Source organism: Dermochelys coriacea, chromosome 11, assembly GCF_009764565.3.
Source record: "Dermochelys coriacea isolate rDerCor1 chromosome 11, rDerCor1.pri.v4, whole genome shotgun sequence".
Lineage (NCBI taxonomy): Eukaryota > Metazoa > Chordata > Testudines > Dermochelyidae > Dermochelys > Dermochelys coriacea.
The window spans coordinates 21,719,880-21,734,085 of record NC_050078.2 but is presented as its reverse complement, the minus strand read 5'-3'; the positions used below and the strand labels follow the sequence as shown (position 1 = coordinate 21,734,085).

The following is a 14,206-nucleotide window of genomic DNA, read 5'->3' as shown; positions in this document are numbered from 1 at the left end:
TTTCACTTTATCTGGATAGGACAAAACCACATAAGAACTTCCCTAGACTATTTGTAGAGTCTGCAGATAGGATTAACGGTCTGACAATATCAACCCAGAAACTGTCTAAATGGATATCTAATTACATCATATCATGCTGTGAGTGACCTAGATTAGTTCCTTCTATGCAGGTTATAGTCCACATCACTGGCAGCTTCTGCACCTTCCCTAAGAAGCTGACCAATTTCTGAAATTTGAAGGGTAGTTACATGGGGATTAGTCAATATTTTCACAAAACACTATTTCCTATGCAAGACATCAAGATGAGATGCTTATTTTGACATAGCTGACCTGCAATCACTCTTTAAATAGACACAGAGCATGAGCCTCCTGTCAGTGGGGTCACTGCTTGCAAGTCACCAGAAGTGAAATGCATGGGAACAGTCAATCGAAGAAGAATAGTTACTTACCCTACAGTAACTGTTTCTCTGAGATGTGGCATTCACATGCATTCCATGGCCCACCCTCCTTCCCTACTGCTACGGAGTCCTGGTGTTTTATTGGTGAAGGAATTGAAGGACAGTTGGATGCAGTTCGTCCTTCATCTTTTTGGGCAGTGAGGAAGTGGGGAACACAAAGGCTCCTATGGCACAGTCACAGCCCAAATGGACACTACTGTCGAAAAGAATCCAATCTTGAGCACATCTTTAATAACCACAGGACTAGGGTAAGTAACCATACTTTCTTTAGAACTTTACACTCTAGTGTTCTTGTTCATTCCAAGTGTCAATTTTGTCATAGGGTCATAGGTGAATAGAAAGGGAGGAAGGCCTAACATTTTGTTAAACTGGAAAAAGCACATTTTGGTAGTTTCACTTCAGTAGGACAGTTCTCCAACAAACATCTCTAATGTGCCATTTGATAAATTCCTGTTACATAGAAAGTTACCCGAAGTTAAAACAGTAGGTCAAAAAAGATTATTTTAAAGTTGTGTCATTCTTGAAAGGTTGGTGGTGCCAGACTACTCTGTCTTCAATTTCTAATTTTTAAGTTATTCTTAGTAAGTTTATGCCAAACAGAAAGACACCAACAATAATAAAAAATGAGTGTTCCTGTTTTTCTTTCCCAGTGCAAATGCTGGCCTGGATTCCGGCTCAAGGATGATGGCAAAACATGTGTAGACATTGATGAATGTTCATCTGGCTTTCCCTGTAGCCAGCAATGCATCAATACATATGGAACTTACAAATGCTTGTGTGCAGATGGGTATGAAACACAACCTGATAACCTCAATGGCTGTAAATCTCTTTCAGGTATCACATTTTATTTATACACAAATATAACCAAAATTGTTTGTGAAAAGCTTTAACTTGGAAATCTGTGTTGTTTCAGCTTCTGTAAAGACTAGAAAGATGGTTTAAAGCATCCTTTTCAGTCAGAAACAGAAATCTGAATTCAGTGCAAGGTGTCTGGATGTGAGAATAATTTTTACTTTTATTATGTATTCCACACACAGGACTCTATGTGGATAATTACAGTTCATTATGATACTGTGAATTATTAAGTATGCACAAGGCACTGGGAAATTTCAGAAGCAGAAAAAAACCACATCACCTAATATTACCTGCTGCTCAGTCACATGGTAATAGTAAAAAACATAGTGTGAAATACTAAAAAGCCTGCTGCTGCTGCATTATTTTATTTTATTTATTTATTTTTTCATTTTTAGAATAGCTTGCTGACATTAATTCATTAAGCTTGCATAATAAGCTAAGCATGGAAAAAAGAGGATAAAAGAAAATTATATGGTGTTTCTGATCTTTGCATAAAAAATGCCCAATTCACTGTTCTTATTGTACTATCACATTATCTCCTGCCATAGCGCAAAATGGACTGTTTGAAATGGTATGCACAGTAAATATATATATATATATATATATATATATATATATTAGCTTAGCTTATAGCTTATTAGAACTTAGCTTAATTATCTGTGTCCTATATGTGTTCCTTTCCTGACTTATTTCAACCTTCAGGATTGCACAGTGTCAGTTACCTGAGGAGCAGGAGGTCAAAGAGGAATTAGGAGTAGGAGACTCTGCCAGTTACTTTACCAGTTACAAGCCATCTCCCATGCACAAACAAAACACATTCCATTCCTCCTCTGTGGAGCTCCTCCTCTGGAAATCCTCTTAACTCCCTAGCAGGCAGATATGCTCCTGTTCTTGACCTGCCTGCACTCCCTGCAGGCCTGTTCTTTTCCCAACAGTAGGCTACTTTCTGTCTCAGTGAGACCCTTGTATCTCTGAGACCCTTGTTCCTGCTGCTTCCATGAATAATGGGAGAGGAAGGTGAAGAGGCAGAGCATAGAGATGGGATCTGATTTTCTTGTCCCCTATCCCTTACCTTATAGGGCACTTGCGCATTTACAGGACACAGAGCAGTCAGATGAGAGGAACGAGTGGAGCCTAAAATAGGAGTTAGGATCTGAGATACATTCTGGAGCTGAAATATGTAAAGATTTCAAAGTGTTAATGAAAAAGTTCTCAAACTTAAATTGGCAGCTGTTCATGCTGGAGCAAGGCTGGCTGTGGTAAGAGTCATTCCCAGCCTGAGAGAGACTTTTCCAGCTGCTATTGAGTCCACCCAGAAATCCTAACCTGGCCTTTTTAGCCCCCATAGCAGCCTATCTCCACAACACACAATTAGCCTGTCCTGAAGGTGACATCTCTGACCATCAAAGAACTGGAGAATGTCCTATGTTAAGTTTAAAATGTATGCAGAATGTATGAAATATTAGCTAAAATAGCTGAAATGGGTGTCCACTGTACAGCACATCATTTTAGCACAATGTATAAAGAGTTAATATAAAGTGTTAAATTATATTTGTCATTCTTATAATTATTCTGTATTTATCCTCCAGTTTATCGTCAAACACTTTCATTGATAATATAGCGGTAATAAAGACAGAAAGTGAGATTTTACTGCAGTGAGTGATAAAATAGTGGATAACCAGGAGAAAATTGAAGAAACCTGGGGAAACTATGAGAAAAACAAAACTGATTGAAGGCTAATAGTAATTAATTTAATTTTGTTGGAGACATGGGATTTTTTTTAGATTTATTCACACTATGAAAATCTCTGTAAATTTCAAATGATATGCCACTATCAAATTGCCTTTTGTTTGCAACAGCAGCATATGATATACTCTATAGTGATAAAACAGCATTACAAGTATTTACTGAACCTTAAAAATATATATATTATCAGTTTAACACAGTTAATGGTATTAGTCTTACCTATAGTATAAAAACTATTCACAGAATTTGAAAACTGCTCATGCTCCTTCCAGTAATTGTGCACGTATACATTCCTACTGTAGCTGTTTATACACCCAGTGCACAGCAGTTTCACTAGAAGGCAAATGTGCCGTCTCCTCTTCATGCTCTCAGGAGAAGGCATAAAATGAGTATGTCTGTCAGCTCCCTGTTAATTCCTTATATCTATCCATAGCAAGAGTTGGAACTCCCAGTGGCTTTAGCTTTGGTCAGCCAGCTTTTGAAAACTTACCTGTATATAGTTTTTGTAGTAAGTATAGTAGAGTGTAGTTATTTTAGCTTTACTTTTATTACACCTGGAGGATTTATTATGAAAAGTTTCTCTGGTTTTAAACAATGTGCCATGTGCAGGGCTGTTATCCCTGTCATGGATAGGCACAAAAATTGTTTGATTTGTTTGGGTGAGGGAAATGAGAGGGACAAATGTCTTATTTGTACCTCTTTTCCCATCCACACTAAGAATTAGAGAGACTGTTGCCTTAAGGATCACCTCATGAAGGAGGTGACATAACCTGCATCTGAGCTGAGTCCCGATCATGACCCCAGTGACTCTGGATCAAGTCAGAGTGTTCCTCCAGATTCTTCTGACTCCAGACATAAATCTGGGAGTGAATGTCATGCTTCCTCTTCTTTATCTAGGTTGAAGAGATCTAAACATTCAGACTCTGACAAGACCTCTAAGTCTCAGTCTTCTCCCAAACAGTCATCGGGTAAGTCCTCTGAAACCTCACAAATCGAAGTGCTCACTTGTTCCATGTGGGCCGTTGAAGCCAGTATCTTCACCATTTCCAGGGCCTTCCCATTGGTCTCTGGACTCTTCACCATTGTTGGCACTGTCAGAACTAATACATTCAACTGAGGTGGCTTCTATTCCTCAGGCCTTCCTAGCAGCAAGAAACTTCTTTGTTTTTCCCTGCCTGACCCTCTCTACTGCAGCTGGCTCTGGTATTTACTGAACTGATACTGACTACAAAATCCCTTCTACCAGTGCACCCATATCTACCCAGCACCGATATCTTACTTGGCACCATCGACATGCTTGGCATCAGTGATGCATCTGGCACTGACTATCCATTCAGCTCTGCTGATGCATTTAGCACTGACTGTGTTTATTCCAGCACTGCTGGTGCTGACCACTTCATCAGCTTTTCGGCCACTCCAACCTGTATCTTTTACTGACTTTGGTATGTATCCCACACATCAGCTACAAGAACACCTATGGAAACAATTACCCACTACCATGAAGAGAGTTATGTATCTTCTATGGGCTCAGAAGGGGAAGTACCCGTCTGTCTTCCAAGACCCTTCAGCTCTTTCTATAGATCTTCCATTATCAGGTCTAAGGATCAAGGTCTGGTTCTCATGCAGGAAAGTTGCAGCTCGGGGTACCCCACCACTCCATGGCCATATTGGTCTTGGGCTGCACCAAGGGATTTTAGACTTTGTCTCATTCAGTTCCTGGGAGAATGTCTACCTGACTCTCAGTATATGAGACATCTTTTCAGTATCCTGAATCTATCCCTCAACCCACTGTCATGGAATCTGACATGGAGGAGGGTGAATTACTAGAGGAGCCTTTAGTGCCCCTTCTCACATTCCTTCTTCCTCACCAGATGAAGCCGTTACCCTGGAATCAACATCTCTCCCATTCACTCCCACCCCGGAGGATTTTTAAAGTCTTCCAGGATCTCATGAGAAGGATGGTTACTTCTCTGGGAGTGCAGGTAAAGACTGTGCAGAAAAATCTGCACTCTCCTGGATATCTTGCAGACTTCTACTCTAGGAAAATTTGGCCTTCCCATTACTGAGGCCTTGTTAGAGCCAGCAAAGACTCTCTGACAGACTCCAGCCTTTATTCCAGGCTCCTCAGCAAGGGTTTGAGCATTTCTTTACTCATCCAGTTCTGATGCTCTGGTAGTAGGATCTGGTAATGAGCAGCCTTGCCAAAACCATCCTTAGTCCAGTCCAAAAGATATGGAACTTAAAAAGCTAGATGTATACGGCTGTAAAGTCCATTCCACTGCTACACTACAAAAGCCAGTTTCCAATAACCAGGCTCTTTTAATTAAATATAAGTTTATTAATTTCTCTGCTATTTCCAAGTTCTCTGATAAACTGTCAGAGGAATTTCATGACCAGTTTTTAGCATTAGTGTCTAAGGGACATCTTATAGTGTGAACATCCCTTCATGTAGCAACAGAACAGCTAATACTGGTCATGCTCTATGGCCACTGTAGTCTCTATGCAGCATACTTCCCAGCTGCAGGCTTTGGACATCCCAAAGGAGCATGCACATCACAAGAGAGGACTTACCATCTGAAGGATCTAAACAATTTTCTACAAAAATAGGTGATACCATGCACCTCTTCATGAGTTTACACTCCAGCTACAAAAATTAACCAAGTTAGGTCACAGATTATTGTACACCCTCTTTCCAACAGAGTCCACAATATCCCTCCCAAGAAGAGGTCAAGGCCTCCTAGATGTTGCTAGCCACCTTCAACTGTGGTGGGCTGTTCTCACCAGATGCCTACAACCTCAAAGCAATCATTTTTGACTTTTTGGTAGTGGACAATGTACCAATGCTATCTCTCTTCCTTTGAGTTATGCCTGTCTCTTCTTTACCGTGCTTGGGAAAACATCACATCAGAAGGTTTCCCCTCCATATAAACATGTTGGAACTTAGAGCTATTCATCTGGCCAGGTAGTATTTATGCCCTCCCTGAGAAAACAGGTGGTGCAAGTTCTCACAGACAACATCACAGGTATGTTTTACCTGAACATCAGGGAGGTGAAAGATTGTCTCAGCTGTGCTGGGAACTATCCTCCTTTGGAGCCTGTGTATTCATCACAATGTTTCCCTGAAAGCTTTTCACTTTTCGGGAATGAGAAACACACTAACAGATTGCTCAAGGGGGTTTTCACAAACCATCTTGAATAGTCAATCAGAAAGACATTCTGATGTTTTCCACTGCTAGGGTACCCAGTAATCGACTTGTTTATGACCAACCTCAACAAGTGCATGGGATTTCTCTCCGAGGCTGGCAGAAGTTCTATCACAGTTGCTTTTCTTCTTCCCTGGTCTGGTCACCTCCTATATGTGTTCCCTCCAGTGCCTCTCATTCCAGTGGTGCTCAGGAAGCTGAAACTGGTCTAAGCGGGTCATTAAGCCTCCTTGCACCAGCATAGCCAAGACGATATTGGTACATGGATCTTACATCAGCTGTCCATCCATTCATTGATAACTCTACAACTTGTTATAGAACTTCTGCACAGAATCAGGACAGATCTCTGCATATGAACCTCAGATCTGTCCACCTTACTGTGTGAATGATCTCTGACTGAGCACTCATGAGAAATTGTGCTCCCAAGAGGTCTAGGCCTTCTTGATGAGCAACAGAAAAGAATCCACTAGAGCCAGTTATGCATCGAAGTGGAAAAGATTTCCTGTTTGGGTACAGTCCCACAGTTCATTTCTCCATCATACTGAGGTTATGCATGTGCTGGACTATCTCCTGCACCTGAAAACATCAGGCTTTGAATAGTTCTGTGAGAGTTTACCTGGCTTTTATTTCAGCACTATGTTCACCAATAGAGAGGTTTTACATCTTCTCTCCTCTTGTTTCTCAATTTTGAAAGGGCCTAACAAATACTTACCCTCCTGTGTGTGCTCTGGTACCTCTGTGGGATTTAAATGTAGTTCTCTCTATACTCATGGGTTTCCCTTTTGAGCCTATGGAGACAGCTTCTTTATCTTTGTCATCTGTGTAATTGGTATTTTTGGTAGCAATTACTTATATGAGGAGTGTTTCAGAACTTCAGGCTCTCATGGCTGACCTTCCTTTTATAGTCTTTCTTGAGGACAAGGTATTCCTTAGGCCACATCCTAAATTTGTTCCTAAGGTAGTATCAACCTTCTATCTAAACCAATCTTAACCTTCTGGTGTTTTTGCTGAAAGTCCATTTGCATAAGGAGGAGCAAGCATTCCATATGTTGGATGTTCATAGAGTACTGATGGGTTTTTTTGGACCTCATTAGACCTTTCAGATCTTCCTCCCTGGACTCTTTGTAGCCTAGCTGAAAGAACTAAGGGTCAACCAGAGTCATCTTAGCAAATATCGCACTAGATTTCTGAATCTATCAAACTCTGCTACCAGCTCACTGAAGTCTCTCCTTGGTCAAGAGTAGTGGTTTGCTATACCAGAGCTCAATCCACTACTTCAGCTTTCTTGGGCAATGTTCCAATAGCTGATACATGCCCTGTGGGAAATGGTCTTCTGGGCATACTTTTTCTAATTATTCTGCCATCACTCAACCCTCTTGTGATAATGCCAACTTTGGCAAGTGGGTACTATAGTTTTGGTAAAGATTATCCAAAATTCCTCCACCCATAAAGGAATTGCTGTTGAGTCACCTATGGTAGAATGTAAATGTGCGCAATCACTCAAAGGAGAAAAAACAGTTACTTACCATACAGTAACTGTTGTTCTTTGAGATGTGTTGTTTACATGTACATTCCATGACTCTTGCACCTTCTCTGCTACTTTGGATTGACTTATAGTGGTGCAAAGGAATGGAGAGGGAAAGGGCAACATGCCCCTTTTATTGCCCTCACCTGAGAGCACAAGGAGAACAGGGGTGCATGCTAGTAGTATTGCTGGTAAGTCTCCAACCTGAATGCACTGAACGCACACATACCTACAGTGGAATGCATATACGCACAATACATCTCGAAGAACAACAGTTACTGTAAGGTAAGTAACCTTTTTTCTTTTTCCACCTTGCATTGTTGTTTATTACTTGATTGATTTAAAACTCAGGATAAATAACATAAAATATAATTTATACTCAGTTTAGACTTCAAATTACCATGAGTTTTAATATGGTTCCTGTATTACAAAGGAAATTTTAAATTACATTAAAAGATATTAATTGAATACTTTGTCCATTTTTATGTTGCATCATTGATCTTACTTGAAACAATTGAAGGTTTTAACTATTTCTTTCATCCATAACACTGTAGCATTGTAACATTTTATTTTTCAAACCACCTATATTTCAGCATAATATTCCTGAATATCCATAACATAAATTTAAAAACCCTAATGTAATATATTCTTTCTTCTGTGGTTTAGATGAGGAGCCTTTTTTAATTCTGGCTGACCACCATGAAATAAGAAAAATTAGCACTGATGGATCCAACTACACTTCATTGAAACAGGTATAATCACAGTAACATTCTCTAAGTTTCATTTTAATACTCTTATTACTATTTAAAATATGTAGTTGAGAGAAAGATAATCCTAGAACTGTTATAGTATGTGTTGCAAAATAATGCAGTGACCTCATATGTATATAGTGATGTTTACAGTTTCTTAAAATGTCTATTCTGATTGAGTTTTTGGTTTGTATTAATATCCAGGCAATTGTCTGTTGACCCACTCTGAAATCCAAAAATTTGTGTTCTTTCAACTTTCCAAAGAGATGACTACTTTTTCAAGTGTTTGCATATGTTGATTATACTGCGAGTGAATGTGTAAATTCAATGCACTGGTGCTGGATAGTTTTTCATAGCAATACCCATAGAGGCAGTCACACTTGCACCTTGGCTTCCCTTGTTCGCCAAGCCAAGGGTATACAGGGTGAAACCACCCCCCCCATCCTTTATTGCCTTCTTATTGTTGATGATTGAAGTGTGCTTTTCATTGCTGGATTATCTGTGAACTACATTTGTATATAGTTAGCTAGTTCTTAGTTAGTGGTACTTGTTTGGGTACTTTGTATCCTTATTTATTGATTTTTTAAAAAATATATATTATTGTTGAATAAGCGGCTGTCTTTAGGCTTCACCAAGTACCAGGGTAAGCATCTGCCAAGATCCCCTGGCTTTAAGCCCTGTTCCAGGTATCATACAGTGTTGCCTGTTACTGGTCCTCACTCTCTCTGTTTAAAGTGCTTGAGTCTGAGTTGCCATGGCTTCAAAACTGAAATGAAGAAGAGGAGAGAAAATACATCCTCATGGAAACTGTTCTTTTCCCTGAGCACCCTCGGCCTTCAGAACAAAAAAAAATGATGCCTTTGACTTCTTTAAAATCCTCTACCACAGAGATAAGCCACCCAATACCAAAGATAGACCGTACCCAATGGATCCCCACTCCCTGGTAATTACTCACAGAGGGTCTCAGAAGACTAAGACATTGACTCTGGTACCTATTCCAGGACCGTTGAGATCACATACTTCGCTGGTGGCAACAGTGGATCCATCACCCCTGCTTATTGCAGGACAGAGGGATCCGCTGCTATAGACAACAATAGAGACCTACACAACTATGAGTGGCCTGTTAGCACTTTCGCCATTCATTCAGAGAGAGGGCTGTCTACTGGTGCTGTCGCACATGGTGCAAGCTTCAGCATCAACACTGGTGTCTTTCATGGTGCCCATGAGCTCAGGTCCAGTATCATTTTCCTCAGCTTCTTCATAAACAGCACCTACACCACTGGTACCCACTCCACCTCAGCACATGGTACTGGTAGCTAGGAAGCCTCCCATGCTGCTCTGTTACTGCAGTCTTGATGCAAGTCCCAGTCCCAATCTATGCTGACTCCTCCCAGTAGTACACCCCCACTCTTACTCCTCGTCAAACTCCGAAGTGGTTCCTGTGGTTCCCATTTCAGGGAATCCAGGGCATCCTCTGGAACTCATTCTCACTGAAAGTGAGCAGGAAGTTGAGAGATTGGGGTACCTGGTCCAGACATAGCTGGCCTCCGGTACTGTATCAGCCTCCCCATTGTCTGTGCTGGCCTTCGGGGTGCCTCCAGCATCAAGATCTACATCCCTGCTTCTGCGTAGAAATAGATTACTAAGAAGGGAGGTTTTCCAGTCTAGTAGAGAGAGACCACTTGTTGTCAGTACCAAACAGCTGCTGGACACTGAATTAAGAGTCCTTTCTCAGTGTGCCTTAGACCAACTGTCTACCTCAATGGTGCAATACCAGCCTCAAGAGAGTCCTGCCTTTTCTCCCTTAAATACCTCATCACCAGATGAGACTCTAGTTCCAAAACCTTCTTCCCCAGTAGCAGATGATTTTAAGGTTTACCAGGAGCTCCTGAAAAGATGGCTATATCTCTAGGTATGCAGATGGAGCTGGTGAAGAAGAATTCTTACAATCTCGGACATTTTCACCTGGTTATATCTGGAAAGGTAGCCCTTTGTATAAATGCAGTGATAATGCAATTCACTTTGGCAAACCCCTTTATTCATTATGCCTGTGGGAAACTACACAGAGTGTAACTATCCAGAGGTTCTAGCTGTTCTATCAATACCCCACATTGAGCTCTTGGTGTTGCCAGTGGTGAATGAAAACGCCGCATATACATCAGCTTGTATCTTGCTGGCCCTTTCCTTCCCTTTGGGATCAAGCATCCCATTTCCTAAGCACTTGGCAGACTATCACCTCAAATGGTGTGCTAAGCAAAGTGGAATTGGGATATATTCTGAAAGGTCTATCTGTCCCTTTTTGTCATCACCCACCCCACCCTTCCCAGTCCCTTTTCAGAGACCCATCTCACAAGTCTGTATTAAAGCAAGAAGAACAGACTCTACATTATTTGGGAGCTGTACAAGAATTGTCTCCTCAACACTGGGACAGGGGGGTTTGCTCTTGGTATTTCCAGATACCAAAAGCCCAAGGGGGCTCAGGGCCATTCTAAACCTTTGGAACTTAAAGAAATACATCAAAAGGTTATAGTTCTGTATGGTGTTCCTTGCTGTAATTGTAACATCTTGGGATCTGGGCAGTTTGTGTGCCTCCACCTACAGGTTCCTACTTTCATGTTGCAATCTGCCTTGGTGACAGAAGGTTCCTAAGGCTCATAGTAGGAGGAGATCACTTCCAGTTCACCATACTACCCTTTGATGTTTTATCCATGCCAAGATTATTCACCAAGTGCATGATGGTGGTATCAGCCTATTTCTGCCATTGGGACAAGCATGTGTATCTGAATGAATAGTTGGAATGAGACGACTCCTGTCAGCAGGTGGAGAGCAGTTTCCATTGGATTCTCTATCTGTTCGTCCACTTAGGCCTGAAAATATATAAACAGAGGAAAAAAATCAATCATGTCATCAATACAAAGAATAGAGTTCATTGGAGGGGTCTTGGACTTGACGTCAACCAGGATTTATCTGCCACAGCCCAGGTTTCCAGTTGTAATAGGACCCTTATTTGTTGTTCAAAGATCAGAACTTCCTTAGGCTCCTGGGAAACATAACTGCTTGTACATATATGATCCCTTATGCCAGACTGCATCTCAGCAGTATGCAAGAATGGCTCAAGTCAGTCTACCGTCTTGAGCTACACCACTTAGACAAGATAGTATGGATACCAGCCAGGATATAGTCATCTCTAAATTGGTAGATGAGCCAAGACAACATGGAAGTGTGAAAAGAAACAAATTAGGTTTTCCAACTGGATAAGTGTTAATAGAATAATCCCTTTTTCTTGAGTCCAGGGAGTGTTAGCTTACTATTTTTAATGCAAGCTTCTTTTCAGGTCAACTTTTAACTTGAACAGTATTTTTCAGATAAGGACATTTGCTTATTCTTAGCCAACCAACAATTTATTAATCTACCCAGAACAGTGAACAGCTCATCACTTACATGCAAACACAACCAATGTTCATGATATGTACTATATATACATTACAGTCTTGCATTCTATAATCACAGAGTAAAGTTGAGTAGTTATATCAAAGAAAAATGCATATTACTAAGATTTCTTATTTCATTTACTTATGATAATAAATTCTCAATTCCTAACACATTTATCACACTTCCAAGGATGTGCTGGTCTTTAAGGCCCCTTTAAATGTGTGTTTACTACTCTTTGACTGGATTAGTCCAAAAGACGCAAGTTTAGAATATTAAAAACAATTGTGCAAAGTTATCATTTTCAGTCTCTCCTAGGTCAGTTTGCTTGGACTTATAAAGGAGTTAAAATCTAAAATATGGTTATTTGAGGTCTCACTAGAGAGTGTAGACTCAGAAAGATAACCTTCAGTTATTTATGATAAAGAATAAAAGGGGAAATAAAATAGTCAAAACGAAATCTCAACACTTCTTATCCTGTTAACCCTGGGATGGGAGAATGTCCTTTCCACAAAGCTGGTCCAGGAGTTGGTTGCACTTAGGATGCTGCAGCTTCTTTTGGGTCCAGTCAACTCTCTTGAGCACATGGTGACCTCAGTTTTATGTAACCTAGTTTCAGGCTCATTAGAGGGGTCCATTGTCTGCTTTCTATTGGACACTTGTCAGGTGGGTCATTAGATTTCATTTCTCTTATTTTCACTGCTGCTTCCATTGGTATCCAGTAGATGGCTTTTTGGTGTATAACAAATTTGTTTAATTTTTATCGGAGACTTTTTAAGTTTGATTAATTTCAACAATTTTATTTCATTATTAACTCCCATTATTAATTGTGATTCCCCTCTTTTAAGCAATTTCTTTTAATATTTCAAAGTTATACCTTAGTTTATATTTTTAACATACCTTCTTCCTTCTGCCTGAAAATTCCTATTTATTTCTAAAGTGCAATAATTAGTTACAGTGCAAACCAACAAAATCCTTATAATCTTCTAAATTGGGAGGACATACTCACAAGGCAAGCAAATGTGGAGCTTCTAATTTGGGATGAGAGACAGATTATCCATGGTTTTATTTGTTATGCAAGGAAAGCAATGTGCAGTTTATACAATGGGGTGAAACATTTGGCCTGGATTTCTTGAGATAACAGATAGTTTGCCCAATTTATGTTCAATCTTGCAACCACATTTCTAGTTTACATAACAAAAGAACATAAGAATGGCCATACTGGGTCAGACCAAAGGTCCATCCAGCCCAGTATCCTGTCTACTGATAGTGGCCAATGCCAGGTGCCCCAGAGGGAGTGAACTTAACAGGTAATGATCAAGTGTTATCTCTCCTGCCATCCATCTCCACCCTCTGACAAACAGAGGCTAGGCACACCATTCCTTACCCATCCTGGCTAATAGCCATTAATGGAATTAACCTCCATGAATGTGTCCAGTTCTCTTTTAAATCCTGTTATAGTCCTAGCCTTCACAACCTCCTCAGGCAAGGAATTCCACAGGTTGACTGTGCACTGAGTGAAGAAAAACATCCTTTTATTTGTTTTAAACCTGCTACCCATTAGTTTGCTTAACTCACTAGAACTGGAAATGTTCCCACTCATCTATGTATTCACTCGCAGTGTGCAATGCACCAGTTTGCTCATGAAAGCAGGGTGTCACCCTTCTTGGTAACTTTAAATTCTTTTTAGCTAGATTGAGAGGGAGAAAAAGGTTGCAAATTATGAGAGAGATTGATGCCTACATAATTAACAATACTCTGATTTAGCCATGTTAGTTTCTCTTCTTGGGGAGAGGAATTCCTAACCTAAGCTGATATGTGGGTCTTTAGACAAAGTTTCTGAATGATGTGAACCATTTGCTTCATTATCTTTACTTCCTAGGCAGATCCTATTCTGGGATAAACAGCAGTTGATACCTTTATTAATTTTGATTAGGGCCAGAAGGAATCTGTAGTTTATTAAACATTTAAGAAATATCTGTTCTATATATCCCTTGCACACATATGCAGGGGAGTCCCGTTCTCACTGGTTCTCCCCTGTATTACCTTGGGAATGGACACTTCCACCATGGGGTGGAGAGGGCATTTGGATAACCTGCAGGCTCATGGCTTGAGGTCCACTCACAAGGCTAAATTAAACCTAAATCTCCTTGAGTTTGCTTACAATATCCAGAGTGTGTCAGCAGTTCCTGCCATACATTCAGAGGACTATCCAGGTGCTCACTGACAACAGCACAGCAG

At 40.4% G+C, this 14,206-nt stretch overlaps 1 protein-coding gene across 1 annotated transcript in view; it reads left to right on the top strand.

Annotated features, from left to right (window-relative positions):
* Positions 1-14,206, top strand: part of LRP1B (LDL receptor related protein 1B) — a 1,336,604-nt gene that overhangs the window by 1,084,204 nt on the left and 238,194 nt on the right. Inside the window, exons 56-57 of the mRNA XM_043505072.1 lie at positions 1,109-1,292; positions 8,454-8,539. Of these exons, the coding sequence (XP_043361007.1) occupies positions 1,109-1,292; positions 8,454-8,539 (270 nt within the window). The remainder of the gene's footprint in view (positions 1-1,108; positions 1,293-8,453; positions 8,540-14,206) is intronic.